We start from the raw sequence: 23,091 nt of genomic DNA, 5'->3' as shown, positions 1-23,091 counted from the left end.
ACGGGCCTCCTATAGCTGCTGCCAGGCCCCTTATCTGCCATGGGCCCCTATATACCGCCTCCTCATGCTGCTGCCAGGTCCAGAGTCTCTTATGGGTCCCTGTACGGTCTCCCATTGCTGCTGTCTCCATCGCCACACTCTGCCATGTGCCACTTTCAGGTCTCCTCACACTGCTGGTGTGTTGAATTTTTTGACATAGGGTGCTGGCAGATTACGGGCCTCCTATAGCTGCTGCCAGGCCCCTAATCTGCCATAGGCCCCTATATACCGCCTCCTCCTGCTGCTGCCAGGTCCAGAGTCTCTCATGGGTCCCTGTACGGTCTCCCATTGCTGCTGTCTCCATCGCCACACTCTGCCATGTGCCACTTTCAGGTCTCCTCACACTGCTGGTGTGTTGAATTTTTTGACATAGGGTGCTGCCAGATAACGGGCCTCCTATAGCTGCTGCCAGGCCCCTTATCTGCCATGGGCCCCTATATACCGCCTCCTCATGCTGCTGCTAGGTCCAGAGTCTCTCATGGGTCCCTGTACGGCCTCCCATTGCTGCTGTCTCCATCGCCACACTGTGCCATGTGCCACTTTCAGGTCTCCTCACACTGCTGGTGTGTTGAATTTTTTGACATAGGGTGCTGCCAGATAACGGGCCTCCTATAGCTGCTGCCAGGCCCCTTATCTGCCATGGGCCCCTATATACCGCCTCCTCATGCTGCTGCTAGGTCCAGAGTCTCTCATGGGTCCCTGTACGGCCTCCCATTGCTGCTGTCTCCATCGCCACACTGTGCCATGTGCCACTTTCAGGTCTCCTCACACTGCTGGTGTGTTGAATTTTTTGACATAGGGTGCTGGCAGATTACGGGCCTCCCATTGCTGCTGCCAGGCACGTAATCTGCCATGGGCCCCCGTACCGACTCCTCATGCTGTGACGTTGCAACAAGGTGTAATTCAACCCTACATATGTTAGACCACCTTTACGAACAGCTAAAGGCCATCACAGATTTCCAGATGTTAAAAGCGGATAAAGGTACTCCCTGTGTAACTTAGATGTCAGCCATTGTCAGCTCATGCGTGACACTTGCGCTTGCTCAGGCCCTTTGAGGAGGCCACGCTATTCGTGAGTCGGCAGGACTATGGGATGAATGAGGTCAAATCGGCCATGGGCCCCCGTACCGCCTGGTCACGCTGCTGCTGGTCCCACAGTGAGACCTGGGTCTCTGTACGGCCTCCCATTGCTTCCACTCTGCCATGTGCCACTTTGAAATCTCCTCACACTCCTGCGTTTGTCCATTTTGTCATAGGTTGCTGGCAGATTAGCGGCCTTCCATAGGTGAGGCCAGTCCCCATATCGGCCATGGGCCCCCGTACCTCCTGGTCACGCTGCTGCTGAGCCCACAGTGTGACCTGGGTCCCTGTACGGCCTCCCATTGCTTCCACTCTGCCATGTGCCACTTTGAGGTCTCCTCACACTCCTGCGGTTTTCCATTTTGTCATAGGTTGCTGGCAGATTAGCGGCCTCCCATAGGTGCCGCCAGGCCCCATATCGGCCATGGGCCCCCGTACCTCCTGGTCACGCTGCTGCTGAGCCCACAGTGTGACCTGGGTCCCTGTACGGCCTCCCATTGCTTCCACTCTGCCATGTGCCACTTTGAGGTCTCCTCACACTCCTGCGGTTTTCCATTTTGTCATAGGTTGCTGGCAGATTAGCGGCCTCCCATAGGTGCCGCCAGGCCCCATATCGGCCATGGGCCCCCGTACCTCCTGGTCACGCTGCTGCTGAGCCCACAGTGTGACCTGGGTCCCTGTACGGCCTCCCATTGCTTCCACTCTGCCATGTGCCACTTTGAGGTCTCCGTACACTCCTGCGGTTTTCCATTTTGTCATAGGTTGCTGGCAGATTAGCAGCCTCCCATAGGTGCCGCCAGGCCATATATCGGCCATGGGCCCCCGTACCTCCTGGTCACGCTGCTGCTGAGCCCACAGTGTGACCTGGGTCCCTGTACGGCCTCCCATTGCTTCCACTCTGCCATGTGCCACTTTGAGGTCTCCTTACACTCCTGCGGTTTTCCATTTTGTCATAGGTTGCTGGCAGATTAGCGGCCTTCCATAGGTGCCGCCAGTCCCCATATCGGCCATGGGCCCCCGTACCGCCTGGTCACGCTGCTGCTGGGCCCACAGTGTGACCTGGGTCCCTGTACGGCCTCCCATTGCTTCCACTCTGCCATGTGCCACTTTGAAATCTCCTCACACTCCTGCGTTTGTCCATTTTGTCATAGGTTGCTGGCAGATTACAGGCCTTCCATTGGTGCCGCCAGGCCCCATATCGGCCATAGGCCCCCGTACCTCCTGGTCACGCTGCTGCTGAGCCCACAGTGTGACCTGGGTCCCTGTACGGCCTCCCATTGCTTCCACTCTGCCATGTGCCACTTTGAGGTCTCCTTACACTCCTGCGTTTGTCCATTTTGTCATAGGTTGCTGGCAGATTACAGGCCTTCCATTGGTGCCGCCAGGCCCCATATCGGCCATGGCCCCCCGTACTTCCTGGTCACGCTGCTACTGAGCCCACAGTGTGACCTGGGTCCCTGTACGGCCTCCCATTGCTTCCACTCTGCCATGTGCCACTTTGAGGTCTCCTCACACTCCTGCGGTTTTCCATTTTGTCATAGGTTGCTGGCAGATTAGCGGCCTCCCATAGGTGCCGCCAGGCCCCATATCGGCCATGGGCCCCCGTACCTCCTGGTCACGCTGCTGCTGGTCCCACAGTGTGACCTGGGTCCCTGTACGGCCTCCCATTGCTTCCACTCTGCCATGTGCCACTTTGAGGTCTCCTTACACTCCTGCGGTTTTCCATTTTGTCATAGGTTGCTGGCAGATTAGCGGCCTTCCATAGGTGCCGCCAGTCCCCATATCGGCCATGGGCCCCCGTACCGCCTGGTCACGCTGCTGCTGGGCCCACAGTGTGACCTGGGTCCCTGTACGGCCTCCCATTGCTTCCACTCTGCCATGTGCCACTTTGAAATCTCCTCACACTCCTGCGTTTGTCCATTTTGTCATAGGTTGCTGGCAGATTACAGGCCTTCCATTGGTGCCGCCAGGCCCCATATCGGCCATGGGCCCCCGTACCTCCTGGTCACGCTGCTGCTGAGCCCACAGTGTGACCTGGGTCCCTGTACGGCCTCCCATTGCTTCCACTCTGCCATGTGCCACTTTGAGGTCTCCTTACACTCCTGCGGTTTTCCATTTTGTCATAGGTTGCTGGCAGATTAGCGGCCTTCCATAGGTGCCGCCAGTCCCCGTATCGGCCATGGGCCCCCGTACCTCCTGGTCACGCTGCTGCTGAGCCCACAGTGTGACCTGGGTCCCTGTACGGCCTCCCATTGCTTCCACTCTGCCATGTGCCACTTTGAAGTCTCCTTACACTCCTGCGGTTTTCCATTTTGTCATAGGTTGCTGGCAGATTAGCGGCCTCCCATAGGTGCCACCAGGCCCCATATCGGCCATGGGCCCCCGTACCGCCTGGTCACGCTGCTGCTGGTCCCACAGTGTGACCTGGGTCCCTGTACGGCCTCCCATTGCTGCTGCCAGGAGGCAGCAGGGTCGCAGCTTTGTCAGTGGAGGCAAACGGCCACGGAGTAGAGCAGCAGCTCCACTGCAGCCTACCACCACAGCCAGTAGTGGTGCCGGTGTGCACGGAGGAAGTAGCAGTCAGCCAGTGAGGAGTAGCGGGTGCAAAGTTTCCTACTCGGCGGTGTGGCAAGTTTTCGTCAAGCCGCCCGAGGAAGTAAACGTAGCCTAATGTCGACTATGTGGCCAGAAAGTCAAGCGTGGCCAGGGGGCCCATGTTGGGACTACAGCGTTGCGTCAGCATATGCAGCGTCGCCATTCGGTGGCCTGTGAAAAACGTGATAAAGATACGGCGGTTCTGCCTGCCCCAGCCCAGGGTTCCATTTTGTCATAGGGTGCTGGCAGATTAGCGGCCTTCCATAGGTGCCGCCAGTCCCCATATCGGCCATGGGCCCCCGTACCTCCTGGTCACGCTGCTGCTGAGCCCACAGTGTGACCTGGGTCCCTGTACGGCCTCCCATTGCTTCCACTCTGCCATGTGCCACTTTGAGGTCTCCTTACACTCCTGCGGTTTTCCATTTTGTCATAGGTTGCTGGCAGATTAGCGGCCTTCCATAGGTGCCGCCAGTCCCCATATCGGCCATGGGCCCCCGTACCTCCTGGTCACGCTGCTGCTGAGCCCACAGTGTGACCTGGGTCCCTGTACGGCCTCCCATTGCTTCCACTCTGCCATGTGCCACTTTGAGGTCTCCTTACACTCCTGCGGTTTTCCATTTTGTCATAGGTTGCTGGCAGATTAGCGGCCTTCCATAGGTGCCGCCAGTCCCCATATCGGCCATGGGCCCCCGTACCGCCTGGTCACGCTGCTGCTGGGCCCACAGTGTGACCTGGGTCCCTGTACGGCCTCCCATTGCTTCCACTCTGCCATGTGCCACTTTGAAATCTCCTCACACTCCTGCGTTTGTCCATTTTGTCATAGGTTGCTGGCAGATTACAGGCCTTCCATTGGTGCCGCCAGGCCCCATATCGGCCATGGGCCCCCGTACCTCCTGGTCACGCTGCTGCTGAGCCCACAGTGTGACCTGGGTCCCTGTACGGCCTCCCATTGCTTCCACTCTGCCATGTGCCACTTTGAGGTCTCCTTACACTCCTGCGGTTTTCCATTTTGTCATAGGTTGCTGGCAAATTAGCGGCCTTCCATAGGTGCCGCCAGGCCCCATATCGGCCATGGGCCCCCGTACCGCCTGGTCACGCTGCTGCTGGGCCCACAGTGTGACCTGGGTCCCTGTACGGCCTCCCATTGCTGCTGCCAGGAGGCAGCAGGGTCGCAGCTTTGTCAGTGGAGGCAAACGGCCACGGAGTAGAGCAGCAGCTCCACTGCAGCCTACCACCACAGCCAGTAGTGGTGCCGGTGTGCACGGAGGAAGTAGCAGTCAGCCAGTGAGGAGTAGCGGGTGCAAAGTTTCCTACTCGGCGGTGTGGCAAGTTTTCGTCAAGCCGCCCGAGGAAGTAAACGTAGCCTAATGTCGACTATGTGGCCAGAAAGTCAAGCGTGGCCAGGGGGCCCATGTTGGGACTACAACGTTGCGTCAGCATATGCAGCGTCGCCATTCGGTGGCCTGTGAAAAACGTGATAAAGATACGGCGGTTCTGCCTGCCCCAGCCCAGGGTTCCATTTTGTCAAAGGGTGCTGGCAGATTAGCGGCCTTCCATAGGTGCCGCCAGTCCCCATATCGGCCATGGGCCCCCGTACCTCCTGGTCACGCTGCTGCTGAGCCCACAGTGTGACCTGGGTCCCTGTACGGCCTCCCATTGCTTCCACTCTGCCATGTGCCACTTTGAGGTCTCCTTACACTCCTGCGGTTTTCCATTTTGTCATAGGTTGCTGGCAGATTAGCGGCCTTCCATAGGTGCCGCCAGTCCCCATATCGGCCATGGGCCCCCGTACCTCCTGGTCACGCTGCTGCTGAGCCCACAGTGTGACCTGGGTCCCTGTACGGCCTCCCATTGCTTCCACTCTGCCATGTGCCACTTTGAGGTCTCCTTACACTCCTGCGGTTTTCCATTTTGTCATAGGTTGCTGGCAGATTAGCGGCCTTCCATAGGTGCCGCCAGTCCCCATATCGGCCATGGGCCCCCGTACCGCCTGGTCACGCTGCTGCTGGGCCCACAGTGTGACCTGGGTCCCTGTACGGCCTCCCATTGCTTCCACTCTGCCATGTGCCACTTTGAAATCTCCTCACACTCCTGCGTTTGTCCATTTTGTCATAGGTTGCTGGCAGATTACAGGCCTTCCATTGGTGCCGCCAGGCCCCATATCGGCCATGGGCCCCCGTACCTCCTGGTCACGCTGCTGCTGAGCCCACAGTGTGACCTGGGTCCCTGTACGGCCTCCCATTGCTTCCACTCTGCCATGTGCCACTTTGAAATCTCCTCACACTCCTGCGTTTGTCCATTTTGTCATAGGTTGCTGGCAGATTTCAGGCCTTCCATTGGTGCCGCCAGGCCCCATATCGGCCATGAGCCCCCGTACCTCCTGGTCACGCTGCTGCTGAGCCCACAGTGTGACCTGGGTCCCTGTACGGCCTCCCATTGCTTCCACTCTGCCATGTGCCACTTTGAGGTCTCCTTACACTCCTGCGGTTTTCCATTTTGTCATAGGTTGCTGGCAGATTAGCGGCCTTCCATAGGTGCCGCCAGGCCCCATATCGGCCATGGGCCCCCGTACTGCCTGGTCACGCTGCTGCTGGGCCCACAGTGTGACCTGGGTCCCTGTACGGCCTCCCATTGCTTCCACTCTGCCATGTGCCACTTTGAAATCTCCTCACACTCCTGCGTTTGTCCATTTTGTCATAGGTTGCTGGCAGATTACAGGCCTTCCATTGGTGCCGCCAGGCCCCATATCGGCCATGGGCCCCCGTACCTCCTGGTCACGCTGCTGCTGAGCCCACAGTGTGACCTGGGTCCCTGTACGGCCTCCCATTGCTTCCACTCTGCCATGTGCCACTTTGAGGTCTCCTTACACTCCTGCGGTTTTCCATTTTGTCATAGGTTGCTGGCAGATTAGCGGCCTTCCATAGGTGCCGCCAGGCCCCATATTGGCCATGGGCCCCCGTACTGCCTGGTCACGCTGCTGCTGGGCCCACAGTGTGACCTGGGTCCCTGTACGGCCTCCCATTGCTTCCACTCTGCCATGTGCCACTTTGAAATCTCCTCACACTCCTGCGTTTGTCCATTTTGTCATAGGTTGCTGGCAGATTACAGGCCTTCCATTGGTGCCGCCAGGCCCCATATCGGCCATGGGCCCCCGTACCTCCTGGTCACGCTGCTGCTGAGCCCACAGTGTGACCTTGGTCCCTGTACGGCCTCCCATTGCTTCCACTCTGCCATGTGCCACTTTGAGGTCTCCTTACACTCCTGCGGTTTTCCATTTTGTCATAGGTTGCTGGCAGATTAGCGGCCTCCCATAGGTGCCGCCAGGCCCCATATCGGCCATGGGCCCCCGTACCGCCTGGTCACGCTGCTGCTGGGCCCACAGTGTGACCTGGGTCCCTGTACGGCCTCCCATTGCTTCCACTCTGCCATTTGCCACTTTGAAATCTCCTCACACTCCTGCGGTTTTCCATTTTGTCATAGGTTGCTGGCAGATTAGCGGCCTCCCATAGGTTCCGCCAGGCCCCATATCGGCCATGGGCCCCCGTACCTCCTGGTCACGCTGCTGCTGGTCCCACAGTGTGACCTGGGTCCCTGTACGGCCTCCCATTGCTTCCACTCTGCCATGTGCCACTTTGAAATCTCCTCACACTCCTGCGGTTGTCCATTTTGTCATAGGTTGCTGGCAGATTACAGGCCTTCCATAGGTGCCACCAAGCCCCAAATCGGCCATGGGCCCCCGTAACGCCTGGTCACGCTGCTGCTGGGCCCACAGTGTGACCTGGGTCCCTGTACCGCCTCCCATTGCTCCCACTCTGCCATGTGCCACTTTCAGGTCTCCTCACGCTCCTGCTGGTTTCCATTTTGTCATAGGTTGCTGTATGGCCTCCCATTGCTGCTGGCTCCACCGCCACACTGTGGCTCCAAACACTGGTTTTGGCCCCGTGACTGGCCAAATGAGTGAAGTGTGCAGTGATTCTAAGATCGACGGCACTCATCTGCATGTCATACTGACTGACAGTATTATTTCTCTTCCCCAGCAGACTCCAAGGGCATTTAAATTAAAGGTACAGTGTTCTGCACTAATATTAAGTCTCTCTGAAGCCTAGAAACACCCTTTTTTAAGTTAAATTCACAGCGAATTTATTCGACTCGAATCGAATATTGTCCACGAATTCGCCGAATCAGTCGAATCAAATTTTTCATTTCTTCGCTCATCTCTAGGTATATCATATCTGATTCCAGTGAATAGCAGACTTAAAGAAAATGTTTTACATACAGACACCAAAGGCCACAACACTTCAGTACAACTAATAAAATGTTAGGCAACATCTCAATGAACAACCAAAACCCCTTACACCGAATACGTGCTTAAAAAAAATTACTTCAATAGTTAACAAATAATTAGCAAATAATGATCACTGCTGCCACTTTAAAAAAAAAAGCTGTACATAAATAAAGATAAATAATCCAGTAGCGCTGTGATCAGCTATTAAGTGAAACACATTTTCCAGTGATAGAATGTGAAATAAATAGAATAAAGTGGAACTCAAACAATCGTGTGATATAAATCAATCAATTAATGTGAAAATAAAGTCCATCATAGCATGTAAATGTCACTTTCAGTGTTACAATCTTCTGATATTCCTAAACCAAAATCACCTCATGAAACTGCCTGCCCTTTTGGGTATGCACCCACCAGACCCACATGTCATCCACTCTCATGGTTGGCAAGTATCGCTTGTGAAATCTCCAATTGTGGTATCAGCATGTAAACGTCATAATCTCCATAAATCTCCTTACTCCTCTCCACCAGATATCATGGTCATGTAAAAGCAAGAGATGAACTCCAATGGTACAGTAACCAATATCATCTATTTTATTAACCACTTCATGTCCGGACACTTTCCCCCCCTTCCAGTTCGGACACTTTCACCCCCTTCCAGTCCAGGCCAATTTTCAGCTTTCAGCGCTATCACATGTTGAATGACAATTGCGCGGTCATGCAACACTGTACCCATATGAATTTGTTAGAATTTTTTTGAGACAGATAAAGCTTTATTTTGGTGGTATTTATACACCGCTGGATTTTTATTTTTTGCTATATAAATAAAAAAGTCCAAACATTTTGAAAAAAAGTGTTTTTCTTATAAAATTTTGCAAATAAATAATATTTCATCATAAATCTTGGCCAAAATGTATTCAGTCATCTTTTTTTTTTCCAAAAAGAAAGCCTTTATTAAGAAAGAACATAATGGTACAAAAGACATGTACAGGGTGCCTAAGCGAAACAGCAGGCACAACCTACAGCAATACAGCAGTAACTCAAACAAGAAAATACAGATAATGATAATGCAATAATACAAAACCCGACTACAATAAGGTTATGCTTGCAACAAACCGGAGCCAATATAGTATAGTATGGGGTGTAATTGCATCTTATAATATCCCCTGCGCTCGTGCTTCGCCAAGCAGGGCTGTAGCGATAGGAAGAGTGATCATGGCATCTGAACGTAGGAATTGGACAAAAAACTTATGGCAAGGTGGAGAGTTACAAAATCGGCACATATTGCGGTAGGAGCCGTTGATGGAAGTGGGGAGAGTGATAGGATGGCATGTCTAGTGTTCCAGGTAGCATAGCAAAGCGAGAGGCGAGAAGAAAAGAGAAAGGAGAAAAGAGAGAAAGGGAAATAGAGAGAAAAGTGATAGAAACAGAAAGAGGGGGATGGAGGTGGAAGGTGAAGAAAAAAAAAAAAAAAAAAAAAAAAAAATTCAAAATAAATTAATAGGGGGGGGGGGGAACATATGGGGTGAGTAATGACAGGAATATCTGGGGTTACTCATGCATGGGGATAGGAGTTAAGCTAACGCCAGAGTCACGTGGGAAGGGATACATTGTCGAAAAGAGTCTCAGTGCCTATCACAAAAACTACTGTAAAGAAGTAACAGCAGCAGGAAAGCCGGACCAAGTCAGACCTGATGGTCCATAAGAGACCTGTACGTAGGAGTAGTTGTGAAGTAGATCCAGCAGGCCCAAATGTGGGAAAATTTAGTGGGAGTGTCAAGGGCCGACGCAATTAGTTCCTCCATGTCTGCCATTTTACCCACACGGACAAGCCAATCACGAACAGAGGGGGGGCGAGAAGAGCCCCAAAGGACGGGAAGGCAGAGTCTGGCCGCGTTGACCATGTGCATGGCCAAAGATCTATGATATTGTCTCTCCGGAAGGGAGGAATGATGGAGGAGAAACTGGGCCGGAGACAGATCCAGAGGCACGGTCGTCACCGATACTACAATCCTATGGACCTCTTTCCAAAACGGTTGAATGCTCGAACAGGACCACCAGATGTGTAAAAATGATCCGTCCGCAGCCCCACACCTCCAACAGGTATTGGGATAAGAAGGATTGAAATGAGAAATTCGTGAAGGGGTGCGATACCACCTCGACACCAATTTGTAACCGTTTTCCTGCGTCGAGACATTAAGGGAGCATTTATGAGAATATTTGAATACACGTGCCCAGTCGGAATCCACCAAATTATCATCCAAATCTCTATTCCAGGCCTGACAGGAGGGCAGGGAGTTATAGGCCCTATTCTCAATTAAGAGAGGGTAAATTTCTGAAATCAAATGCTTACGCGGTTCTCCTTTCGAGCAAATATCCTCAAAAGGGGTAAGAGGACGGGTCCAATCACGGAAAGGTTTATGCGAGAGCAGATAATGCCGTATTTGCAAATAAACCCAGAGAGGAAAATCGCGGGTACCCAAGCTGTCCCGTAGTTCGTGGAGTGATTTCATCTTGCCTTCGTGGAGAAAGTGTTTGGCCAAAATTTGATCATGCGGCCAATGGTCAGATAGAAAGTTCTTGTGCATTCCAGGGGGGAAGTCAGGATTGAGTCGGATGGAAGTGAGACAATTCGGAGACGCAGAAATAGATGCTGAATTGCAGGTATAGCGGAAGGCTTTCAGGGTAGGGCCTACCAAAGGATGACTAAGAAGGACCTGAGGCGTATGCTTCAGCGGCAGCCAAGGGATCGAAATCAGGGGTGCGGACGAGAAGGCGTGTTCTAGTTGCACCCAGTCTTTAGAAGCAGAGTGGACATGCCAATCCACTACACGGCAGAGCTGGCACGCCAAATAGTAACGGTGAAGGTCAGGAAGGCTAATACCACCACTAAGTTTAGGGAGAATCAGTTGGGAATAAGCAATGCGCGGGCGTTTATGGTTCCATAGGAATAGAGAACAGAGCCTCCTACAGGATGTGAAGAAGGCAAGCGGTATGTGGATGGGCAGAGTTTGAAAGAGGTAGAGAAGGCGAGGAAGGATGTTCATTTTAATTATCGCAGCTCTTCCGAACCACGAAAAGCAAGGACGGTGCCATTTATTCAGATCCCCTTGGAGAGAACGAAGAGTGGGTAAAAAGTTCTTAGCATATAAATCGTCAGGGTTGCGGGTAAGCTGTACACCTAAATAAGAAAGTGAGTCCCTTTCCCAATGAAACGGGAAACGCGACTCACAATCAGAAACTACTTCCGAAGGCAAGGTGATGTTGAGAGCGAAAGACTTGGAAAAGTTAATCTTAAAGTTCGACAAATAACGAAAAAATGCAAAGTCCTTTAGTAAATTTGGCAGAGTAATATGCGGTTCGGCAAGGAAAAGAAGAATATCGTCCGCGTAAGCCGCAAGCTTATATTCCTTATCCGAGACCGCAATTCCTTTGATGTCGGGGTTAGAGCGCAACTTCCGTAGAAGGGGCTCTAAGGAAAGGACGAACAAGAGTGGAGAAAGGGGGCAACCCTGACGCGTACCGTTGCCCAAAGGAAAAGAGTTTGACAAATGGCCATTGACCCGGACACGCGCAGTAGGGCCGGAATACAGGGTCATTATAAAATTGAGCATCTTCTCACCCAGACCCAATTGCACCAAAGACTCGCGCAGTAGGGCCGGAATACAGGGTCATTATAAAATTGAGCATCTTCTCACCCAGACCCAATTGCACCAAAGACTCCTGCAGATAGTCCCAGGCGATCCTATCAAAGGCCTTCTCCGCATCCAGGGAAAGGAAGAAACCGGGAAAGTTAGATTTACAGAGCCAATGTTGGAGGTTGAGGGCCTTAATGGTATTATCCCTGGCCTCCCTACCCGGGATAAATCCAACTTGGTCCAAATGGATCAAGGAGGGGAGCAGAGGAAGAAGTCGATTGGCAAGGATTTTCGCAAAGATTTTAATGTCCACATTCAGCAGGGAGATGGGTCTATAATTAGAAACCTGTGTGGCATCTTTGTCACCTTTAGGAATAACTGTGATATGGGCTTCCAGAAGGCGATTTTGAGGTGGAGGGTCTTGAGAGAAAGTGTTGAATGCCGATAGGAAAGGGGTACCCAGGATGTCAAGGAAAGATTTGTAATAGGCCGCCGAAAAGCCGTCCGGGCCCGGACTCTTACCCGGTTTCATCCGTTGCAAAGCACACTGCACCTCATTCAGTGTCAGGTCTGTTTCCAATGATGCAGCCAAGTCCTCCGAGAGGGCCGCCGGGCCGTGACAGCGGAGAAACTCGGAAATCAGGGAGGCCCTGGAATTGTCAGTGGGCAGAGGGGGATGTTCCGGAGGGAGATTATATAAGGAAGTGTAAAATTGTTCGAAGTGGGTGGCAATGTCAGGGTTAGATGTGGCCATAGTGCCATCAGAACCCCTAATTCTGTGCACCGTCATGCTGGATCTTTGTTCACGGAGAGCTCTGGCGAGAAACTTCCCACTCTTATTAGAAAATTCATAATACAGCTTTTGTGAAAGAATGAATCGTTTCTTAACCACCCTACCCAGTTCAGTAAGAAGTTGTGAGCGTAGACTCGTTAGTTCAGATAAGGTCGACGCGGCCAGAGACCGTTTATGCGCCCTCTCCAAGGAGTGTATCCTGCCCGTGAGGAATTTCAAATGTTCTTGTCGATCTCTTTTGCGCTTTGCCGCCGCTGCAATGAGGAAGCCACGGATAACACACTTGTGGGCTTCCCACAGCGTAAGGGGGGAGATATCAGGAGAGGAATTTAGGGAAAAATATTCCGTCAGATTGGAGCGTATCTCCTGTAAAATAGCGGGATCTGCAAGAAGGGAAGCATCCAGGCGCCAAAATTTCGAGCGAATGAACACATCAGGGAACCGCAAGATCATGGTGATGGGGTGATGGTCTGAAAGAACCATAGGTTCTATCGAAGCAGCATGGAGGAGTGGGAGATCCGATTGCGACAGGAAGAAATAATCTATCCTGGAGTATTTATTATGGGGAGCAGAGTAAAATGTGTAGTCTTTCACCGAAGGGTGAAGGGTTCTCCAGGAGTCATGCAATTGTAGATGTTGTAGTTGTGTGCGTATTTGCTTAAGGGCCTTGAACGGCAGAAAGGAGCTACCTGAAGAGGAGTCTAACAGCGGGCTAAGTGGGACATTCAAGTCGCCCCCTAAAATCAACATTCCGGATTGGAACCCAGCCAGGGCGGTGGTAATTGAGCGCATGAAAGAAACCTGCTTGGTGTTAGGAGCATATACATTGGCCAGTGTAACAGGTCGCTTAGCACAAAAACCCTTTACAAACAAGTATCTGCCTTCCGGATCAACAAGGGAGTCCGACACTGAGAAAGGACAATGTTTAGCGAATAAGATGGCAACACCCTTTGATTTGGCTAGAGGGTTAGCAGCATGGATAACTGTAGGGAAATGGAAATTGAAAAGTTTGGGTATAGAATCCTGGCGAAAGTGCGTCTCTTGGAGAAAGACCACATCCGCTTTTTGCTTACGCACATAGGAGAGCAACATGGAACGCTTCTCGGGCACGTTCAGGCCCTTGGCATTGAGTGAAAGGCATTTCAAGGACAATGATCCTGAGACTGAAGTGGAGGCCGACATGGTAACCCGTCAGTAAAATGCACTAGGGATGAGGGGAAAGGGAAGGGAAAAAAAAAAAAAAAAAGAAAAGAAAAAAAAGGGGGGGGGGAGAAAAAGAAAAAAAAGTGGAAAAACTAAACGGCTTGGGGAAGAGACCCGCTGTTCCCTATGAGAAGAAAAAAAAAAAAAGGGGGAGGGGGGAAGATAACTAGGAAAGAAAGTAAGCAGGAGGTGGAAAGAGAAAGAGAAGAAAGAGAAGCAAGAAATGGAAACAAGCTATATAGTGAAACGCGCCGTATAGACGATCAGTAGGAGCTCACAGAGCCCACTGTGTGGGGAACGAGGAGGACGCCGAAACGAGAAGAAACGCCACCGCCGGCCGGTGGTCACGCCAAAATATGAAATCAGGTGAGAAAATATGTGAAGAGGCGGGAGGAGGTCGGTAGTGACAGAAGGTTTAGGAGGTTCTAGAAAAAACGCGCGTAGGAAGGGTCGCATACCAACTCCATGAGGTAGCAAAGTGTAAGTCAAGTGTGGGGCACTAAAGCGCAGGCTGGCACAGGAATAAATTCGGAGAGGCATAAATCAGGTCAAGAAACCGTCTCCACGCTGTCCAAGCCCGAGTGTCTGGTTAACTCCAGAACCCATAGATAAGGGAAGGGTTGGAGAATGTGGAGACGGTCGCAAGGCCCGAAACGAGGGAAGACAAATGTAGAAGAGTGTAGGGCCAAGACGAGTATTGCAAGCATCTCCTTAACAAAAAACAAAGTTATCAACGGGTTAGCAGAGGCAAAACAAACGAAAATCAGGCATTAACAATGAGAAACACAATGGAACCCCACATGGTTAGCAAATACAGACTAAACATCCCAGGGTCAACACCAGTGAAGCCGATACTAAACAAAACAATGATCCTATACTGCAAATGTTTATAAGTAATATAATCAATGCCCCCATCATCACAAAAGGGACGAGCATCACCTCCCCCACAACCGCACGGCCACTAAGATCCTTAGAGCAAAGGGGAAATGAACCTCAAGGGGATCCCGCCCAAGCTATTATCCCTAGAAGCCGCTTGACGGCAAGAGCAGGAAACAAGAATAACCCAATGAGAAGAAGGCAAGGCCAGGCGGGACAACCCTATAGGAAGCAGGGAAGGGGATGCTCAGTCATCCAACCACAGGGAAGAAGCATTAACCCCAGGAACCACCCCACAAACTCCCCCCACCACACCCAACCACAAACCCACCCCCCATCCCGCCACCCACCCACCTCCACAGACCCAAATACAGTGCATAAAATACTCAGCCCTCTTGCGCCAGCACTGAAGAAATCAACTGGGCATAGCCGATCACAGAACGCCAGGGAGAGGCTGAGTTCAGCTGGGAGCTTCTTCAAAGATAACAGAGCGTCAGACGTTGAGGCAGGATGAGGACCCTTGGGTACGAAGAGGATGCGGCAAAAGGTGGGCGGACAATCCGGAAGCTGACCACTAAGGCGGATACTTGAGCGAACAGTTCACTGGGCGGGTTCCAGGTGAGGAGGGGACAAAAGTTCAGCTGGGGGATCCAGGGAGCCAAATCTCAGCAATAGCGGGCGATCAAGAAATCCACACTGGAGCAACCGATTATCACTCGCAGCAGGTTCTAGAACCAATGAGGCAGGGGTACAGTGGAGACACCCGCAGGGCGTCTTTCCCTTAGTGGGTGCTGGTCAGAGTCCAGAGGCGTAGATTCCCCAAAGAGCTAAAAAATGACGTGTCAACTGGGAAGGGAGTCCAGCGCAAAACAGGTTGTGAGAGAGGAGGCATTCGGAGTTCCTTAGGGAAGGCCATGGGAACAACAGAAGAAATATAATGAACCACAGGCAGCTGAAAAAAATTACACAGAAGTGGCCCGATGGAAGGGGAGCGGGAGCCGTTTAAGGCTCGTGCCGTTGCTTTCTGTGCGCGGGGGAGGCCGATGGACTAGAAGCGGCCACCGCGCCTCCAATGGGAGGTCTTGGAGGAGTCGAAGGGACAGTCCGTCTTCTACGAAGGGAGTGGCCCTGCCAGTCCATTGCACCATCTGCTGAATCTGGGGTCAGGGTCGGAAGCCCTCTCAGAGACCCCTGCCAATCAGGCAGGTCGATCAATGGGATATTCAGTGACGAGCAAAAAGATGGTAGATCTTCCGGAATTCGCAAGTCATATGTGTGGTCACCAACCCGAGCTGAAAGGCAAAACGGAAATCTCCATCTGTATAGAATATTATGGGAACGGAGCGACTCCAGTAGTGGCCTCAAAGCTCGCCTTTGTTGTAGGGTCATGCTGGATAAATCCTGGTACAGTTGTATATCCGCTCCTTCGTATGACAGATGCCTTCTGATCCTAGCGCATCGAAGTATATCTTCCTTGAGCGGGAAGTTAACAATGCAGCAAATGATATCTCTGGGTGGATCCACATCGCTCCCCCTGGGCCGACTTGCTCTGTGTGCACGCTCAAGCTCAATGGGGGTCGCTGGCGGGCGACCCAGAAGGTCGTTAAAGATGGTTGTCACCGCCTTAGGTATATCAGGGTTTTCCACGGATTCTGGTACACCGCGGAGTCTAATGTTATGTCTACGGCCACGGTTATCCAAGTCTTCAATCTGCCTGTAGAACTCTCTGATAGTCACAGTGTGGGCCCCTGACTGTCTCTGTAAGTGGAGTATAGCATTCTTGTTGCTACTGGAGACCGTTTCTACCTGAGCCAGTCTTGAGCCCATTGCGCGGATGTCTTCCCTTAAATCATGTAGGGCAGTGGTCAGGGTAGTAGCCAGAGATGCCTTTATATCAGTAGCCACAGCATGTAAATCTTTTAGGGACAATGACTGTGTGGCAGGAGAGAGATCATGCTGTGGCACTGTGTCACTGCCAGCCTGCATAGCCATGCAGGAAGAGCAGCCTGTGTCAGAGGCTGAGGCTGAGGCTGCAGAGGGAGGGGGAGAGGGGGATTGAGAGAGAGAGGGAGGTGGCTGCGGCCCTGCTCTCTGAGCCTGGGAGCTAAAGAGCTCCTTAATGTGTCTCCCAGCTGGCTTGTGGCCCCTTGGGGATCGCGATCGGGTGCCGGAGAGCGTCCGGTCGTGTTTCCCCATGATGAGAGGGGACTATCTTACCCCTCCCAACCGCGCTGTCTGGCAAACCGATCCGGCCGGCGGGAGCTCCTGTACTATGCGGCCATTCCGCTCGGCGCCAAGCCACGCCCCCATTCAGTCATCTTTTTAGTAAAAAAAAAATAACCCAAAATTAGTTTATAACCAAAAATTATAATTAAAAATGTTTTTTAATATTTTTATTTTATTTTCTTTTATATTATTTATGTTTTGTTTTTTTACATACTGTCACCCTAGCAGTACAGTGTCACCATGGTGACACTGTACTACTTGTGGGGGGTGATTAAGATTTTTTTTTTTTTACACTGATTGCTTTTACACCCATAAAGGCTGTAAAAGCAATAATTTCTCCTTCTCTCTGGCTGCATTCTTGCAGCCATTGAGAAATACTGTGTGAGCTGTGATTGGTCACAGCATGTCACATGGTACAAGGCTGTTGTGAATGGCCCTGTACCATGTGATCTCTGTAATCATTCACAGATTTCACACGTAGTAAGCAATGATGTCAGAAGTGACTTCTTGCTTACTAGCCTGCATGTGATCACTGATTGGCCAATCTGTTATCACATGATTGAGCCTCGCACAGAGGTCCCGTATGACGATTGGTGTTCCATTGTGTTAGGAGGACACAGTGGGCACCGGATCGCGGTGCTGCACGCTCCCAGGAAGTGCGCACAGTCCAAAATGGTGGGCGCCGTTTATGAACGGCAACCCGCCCCTGGACTGCCACCGTTCGGCTGTTTATATACAGCCGCCTGCCGGGAAGTGGTTAAATGAGTAAAAATCCACTCACAAAATGAACTAATAAAAACCTAGATGTACTTCTGGCCTATGGGGTGTAAAAGAACCATCTGAATGGCTCCGCCCACTGCCCTCAAACGAGGAATAATGCCTTCTGTCTGTATGAGAAGACTTTACTGAGCTATGCACTGATTAGAACGAATGTAAAAGTGTGAAAATTACACCACAGATTTAAAATCCATGTATTGGCCAAACTTTTTTTTATCTCTTGGATAGAGAAAGGGAGGATTAAAATAAACTCAGATGATTTTTTTTTTGTATTTCTGCTCTTTCGGGTAGATATCCCTTAAATTCCTGTCCCCGGAGCCACAACAGGAAGTGAGTGAAAATTCCTACAAAGTGACAGGAATTCCCCTTTTATAGAGTTTTCACCTGAAGAGATGACCCTCACTGGAAGATTAATTCTCACCTCTTGTTCCTGTGATAATTTGAAAATCTTTTGACAGATAGCAATAAAAACCGAGCAAAGGGCCCAACCCTTCCTTACACCATCCAAAATTGTTTTGCATTTACATACACTTTACAGGTAAAATAGGGTAAATTGTGTGATCATCAAAAAATACACTATATTTTCAGTTAAAAATTAATAGTCGCAGAATAATTGTCTATGTTATTTATTTTTAGATTCTGAAACCAAGAAATCATGACTTCTGCCACAGATGCCACAAAGATGATAAAACGTCTTACATGGAAATTATTAGAAGTGTTTGAGGAGGACGCAGACGGTTTCTGTGATGAGCTGCGATCTCAAGGCCTCATAACCGCGGATGAGATGATTCAACTTCAACATGATGAAGATCCAAGAGGGAGAGTTGAAAAAATGATGAGCATTATAGTTCAGAAAGAAGAACTCTGTCAGAAATTCCTGTGTCATCTTGAGAACATGATCCCCAGATTTCCAGCACTGAGTGACCTGTCCCACCACTTTCCAGAAAGTAAGTCATCTGAGCTATATGAGTATTTTAGGCTGGGGGATCTCATCCTACCTATCCCACCGCACCTTCAGTGTCACGTACAATTCTCTTCTTCTCTTCTTTTCTGTGTTGGGGTCCCCCAAGGTCCTGTTCTTGGCCCTCTCCTATTGTCGATCTACTCCTCCTCCCTGGGTCAGCCTCCCATGGCTTTCAATAACATTTCTACGCTGATGAAACCCAAATCTATCCCTCTACCCCTCAGCTCACAACATCAGTCTCCTCACGCATCACTAAATTACTGACCAACATATTAGACTGGATGTCACATCACTTCCTCAAACTCAATCTATCCAAAACCAAGATCATAATATTTCCTCCCCTGTGTGCCTCTTCCCCTGATTTTTTTTTGTCAAGATCAAGGACCCAGCTTTTAATCTGTCCCTGCAAGCCAGGGTACAAGGTGTCATCCTGGACTCTGAATTCTCCTTTCAGTCCCCCCATTCAATCACTTTCCAAAGCTTGTTGTCTGAACCCTCGTAACATTTCCAAAATACACCCCTTCCTAACCAATGACACCACAAAGCTCCTAATCCACTCCCTGGACATCTCTTGCCTTGACTACTGCAACTTCCTCCTCATTGAATTACCTTTACATAGGAGTGCCCCCCTTCAGTCCATCATGAATGCTGCTGCCAGACTCATCCAACTTACCAACCATTCAGTGTCTGCCATCCCTCTCTGCCAATCCCTCCACTGGCTTTCGCTCACCCAAAAAATTAAATTCAAAATACTAACAACAGCTTATAAAGCCATCCACAACTCGGCCCCCAGCTACATCACCACCCTATCCTCAAAATACCAACCAAATCATTCTCTTCATTCCTCCCAACACCTCCTGCTCTCTAGCTCCCTTGTCACCTTCTCCCATGCTTGTCTCCAGGACTTCTCCTGAGCCTCTCCCATCCTATGGAATTCCCTACCCCAATCTGTCCAACTATCTCCTACTGTGACTACGTTTAGACGATCCCTGAAAACTTTTTCTTCAGAGCCTATCCTGCCTCCACCTAACAACTGCACTTTTATTTTTTCCATCAGGTAATCCCCCACAGTTATTACCTTTTGTATCACTTGACCCTCCCCTTTTAGATTGTGAGCTCTAACAAGCAGGGCCCTCTGATTCCTACTGCATGAAATTGCATTGTAACTGTCAGGGCTTTTTTTTCCCACAGGGGAACGCTGACACCTCCAGCACTAAATGTATGTGATGGCAAGGAGTGGTGTGCTGGAAGGTCTATTGATATTGGCTGCTGGGGGATCTATTGTTGCTAAGGGGGGGGGGGGCTATTGCTGCTGTCTTTGGGGGAACTATTGTATTACTTTTATTGTTATCATTAATAAATTGCAAACTACTTAGCACCACAAAATGATACTTGGCTCTGTATTCTCTAAAAGGAGCGGTACTGGGAGGCGGGTAGGAGGTGGAACCAAGGGACCAAGGGATGGTGCTCGGAGGTGGGGGAGGGCGGAGACAAGAAGTGACTCAGAAGGAGGGCGTTTCTGAACCTATTTTCTGAGAAAAAAAGCCCCGGTAACTGTACTGTCTGCCCTCATGTTGTAAAGTGCTGCACAGACTGTTGGCGCAATATAAATCCTGTATAATAATAATTCACTAAGAATTAAGCACTTCAAAAACGAGATTATAACTTGCGAACCACCTACTATTGATCAAAAAGGTGCGCTAACATACAACACATCCTCCTTATATGTGTAAATATTGTGAAACAAATATACATTTAAATTATGCTGCGCTCCTCCTCAAAGTGAAAAATAATAAACTAAAAATCAATTCATATTTCCAAAGAAACCATATCATAAACCAAAAATATATCAATATAAAAACATGTGATCAACAAAATAAGATGTGACATCCCGTGCTTAACATTTGCAAATAATGAGTCTCTGTGAATAAGTAGTGACAATTCCCAGTGATTCAAATCAATAACTAATTCCAGGTGACTTCCTTAGTGAGATGAAGATGTGCGCTCCCCTCCAAGATAGCCTATACTAGGCTAATAACGCTTGTGTTCACTATATGGAACTGTAGTGTGTTGCACCATATGAGGAATGGTGGATCCCTCTCAGCCGGCTCTCCGTTTCCTATCCCTGCTGGGATCTTACTCTCTCACTGCTTCTCCCCTGCTTTCCTCTCCTCTGCATATGCCCTCAGTGGAAAGAAAACATTCCAGAGATAGTGCTTTATCCTTTGTAAAAAACTTTAATAAGGCACCCAATTGCACTCACATATAAAAAAGTAAAAAAACGCTTTTGTGTATACAGAGCTGCGTCCTCAGCATGCCAAACACCGCATGCCTGATGTCATCCTCGAATAGCCAGTGACGTCGTAGCCCCTCCCCTACACGTTACGCCGCTGGTCACGCGGCTTCATCAGTGGGTTGTGATTGGACTTTACTCTTCCATTCGATCTATATATACTGACTATCCTCCATTTTGTTGTAGTTTACATGGGCACGGCCATCTTTTTGGGGCCGTAATTCAACTGATTACATTCTTCCCTGCCGATGTTTATACTAAGGATACAATGTTGCTGTTCGACTCTATACTACATGTCAGTCCCATTCTTGGACTAACAGTGCACAATTACAATGGTACAACAAAGATGAATACATAACGATACTAAAATATATATTATTGTATAATCCATTAGTCTCCATTATACAGCCTAATCAAATGTAAATATATCAATCAATAAAACAATAGTTTAATAAGTATCACAAAGATGAAATGTATTAATATATCAAATGAAAATTAAAATAAAATAAATATAAATAAAAAATATTGAAAAATAAAAACTATATAAAATAATAACTAAAAAAAATATATAAATATATAAAAAATATATATATTGTGGGAACTCGCTTAAACGTGGTAGAGCTTTCAAACGCAAACAGCTACTCGCTTATTTTTAAGGGCCTTTTTAGCCCACTTTTATTTAAATGAAAGTTCAATCATAATGCTTCCCACGCAGGGGTATCCACCAACAAAACAAAGATTCAGCCTCCTGGCTTACACACAGTTCAATGTCTGTCTCCTGCAGACTCTTCCCAAATTATAGCCCCTAGCACACAGCTAGTCTGGCTTCCACCTCCCCTAGGTGAAGCCCACCTGACTTCAAGGCAGTGACCTCCTGTCTTCCAAGTGGAGCCCTCCTGACTCCTAGCTGCCGGGGTGGAGCCCAGAACCCTGGTCCTGACTCTCTGAAAAGGCCTGCACACACCTGTGCAATCAGTCTCCTGGCCATTCCCAAAACCTGGTCCCAGGATTGGAGATTTCATCCCTCCCAGATCTCTTTGAAATCTCCAGGCTCCAGATCCCAAAACAGACCTTACAAACAAAGGAGGAAAGTGAAAAGCCACTTTCCTCCATATTAAACACTTACCCTGGAGCCCCTCAACCTGCCTTGTTGAGAATCCAGGGTGACAGATCGCCACACTGTCACAATATATATATACAGTCATGGCCGAAATTGTTGGCACCCTTGATATTTTTCCTGAAAATCAAGTATTTCACACAAAAAAGGTATTGCATTAACACATGTTTTGCTATACACATGTTTATTCCCTTTGTATGTATTGGAACAAATATAAAACAGAGGCAGAAAAGCAAATATGACATAATGTCACACAAAACCCCAAAAATGGGCTGGACAAAAGTATTGGCACCCTTAACTTAATATTTGGTTGCACACCCTTTGGAAAACATAACTGAAATCAGTCGCTTCCTATAACCATCAATAAGCTTCTGACACCTCTCACCCGGAATTTTGGACCACTCTTCCTTTGCAAACAGCTCCAGGTCTCTCTTATTGGAAGGACACCTTTTCCCAACAGCAATTTTAAGATCTCTCCACAGGTGTTCAATGGGATTTAGATCTGGGCTCATTGCTGGCCACTTCAGAACTCTCCAGCGCTTCTTTGCCATCCATTTCTGAGTGCTTTTTGACGTATGTTTGGGGTCATTGTCCTGCTGGAAGACCCAGGATCTTGGACGCAAACCCAGCTTTCTGACACTGGGCCCTACAGTGCGACCCAAAATCCTTTGGTAATCCTCAGATTTCATGATGCCTTGCACACAGTCAAGGCACCCAGTGCCAGAGGCAGCAAAACAACCCCAAAACATCATTGAACCTCCACCATATTTTACCGTAGGTACTGTGTTTTGTTCTTTGTAGGCCTCATTCCGTTTTCGGTAAACAGTAGAATGATGTGCTTTACCAAAAAGCTCTATCTTGGTCTCATCTGTCCACAAGACGTTTTCCCAGAAGGCTTTTGGCTTACTCAAGTACATTTTGGCAAACTGTAGTCTTGCTTTTTTATGTCTCTGTGTCAGCAGTGGGGTCCTCCTGGGTCTCCTGCCATAGCGTTTCATTTCATTTAAATGTCGACGGATAGTTCGCGCTGACACTGATGCTCCCTGAGCCTGCAGGACAGCTTGAATGTCTTTGGAACATGTTTGGGGCTGCTTATCCACCATCCGGACTATTCTGCGTTGCAATCTTTCATCAATTTTCCTCATCCGTCCACGACCAGGGAGATTAGCTACAGTGCCATGGGTTGCAAACTTCTTGATAATGTTGCG

General features: G+C 49.7%; 1 protein-coding gene across 1 annotated transcript in view; it reads left to right on the top strand.

The window, feature by feature from the left end:
* LOC149435878 (interferon-induced very large GTPase 1-like) overlaps positions 1-23,091 on the top strand; it is a 62,585-nt gene that overhangs the window by 18,280 nt on the left and 21,214 nt on the right. The window contains exon 2 of the mRNA XM_089662341.1: positions 18,146-18,456. Coding sequence (XP_089518467.1) covers positions 18,165-18,456 — 292 coding nt within the window. The 5' untranslated portion in view covers positions 18,146-18,164. The remainder of the gene's footprint in view (positions 1-18,145; positions 18,457-23,091) is intronic.

The sequence above is a fragment of the Staurois parvus genome, unplaced genomic scaffold (genome assembly GCF_062004578.1).
Source record: "Staurois parvus isolate SC_StPar_1 unplaced genomic scaffold, SC_StPar_1.0 ptg001457l, whole genome shotgun sequence".
Classification (NCBI taxonomy): domain Eukaryota; kingdom Metazoa; phylum Chordata; class Amphibia; order Anura; family Ranidae; genus Staurois; species Staurois parvus.
This window is presented reverse-complemented; position numbering and strand designations above follow the sequence as displayed.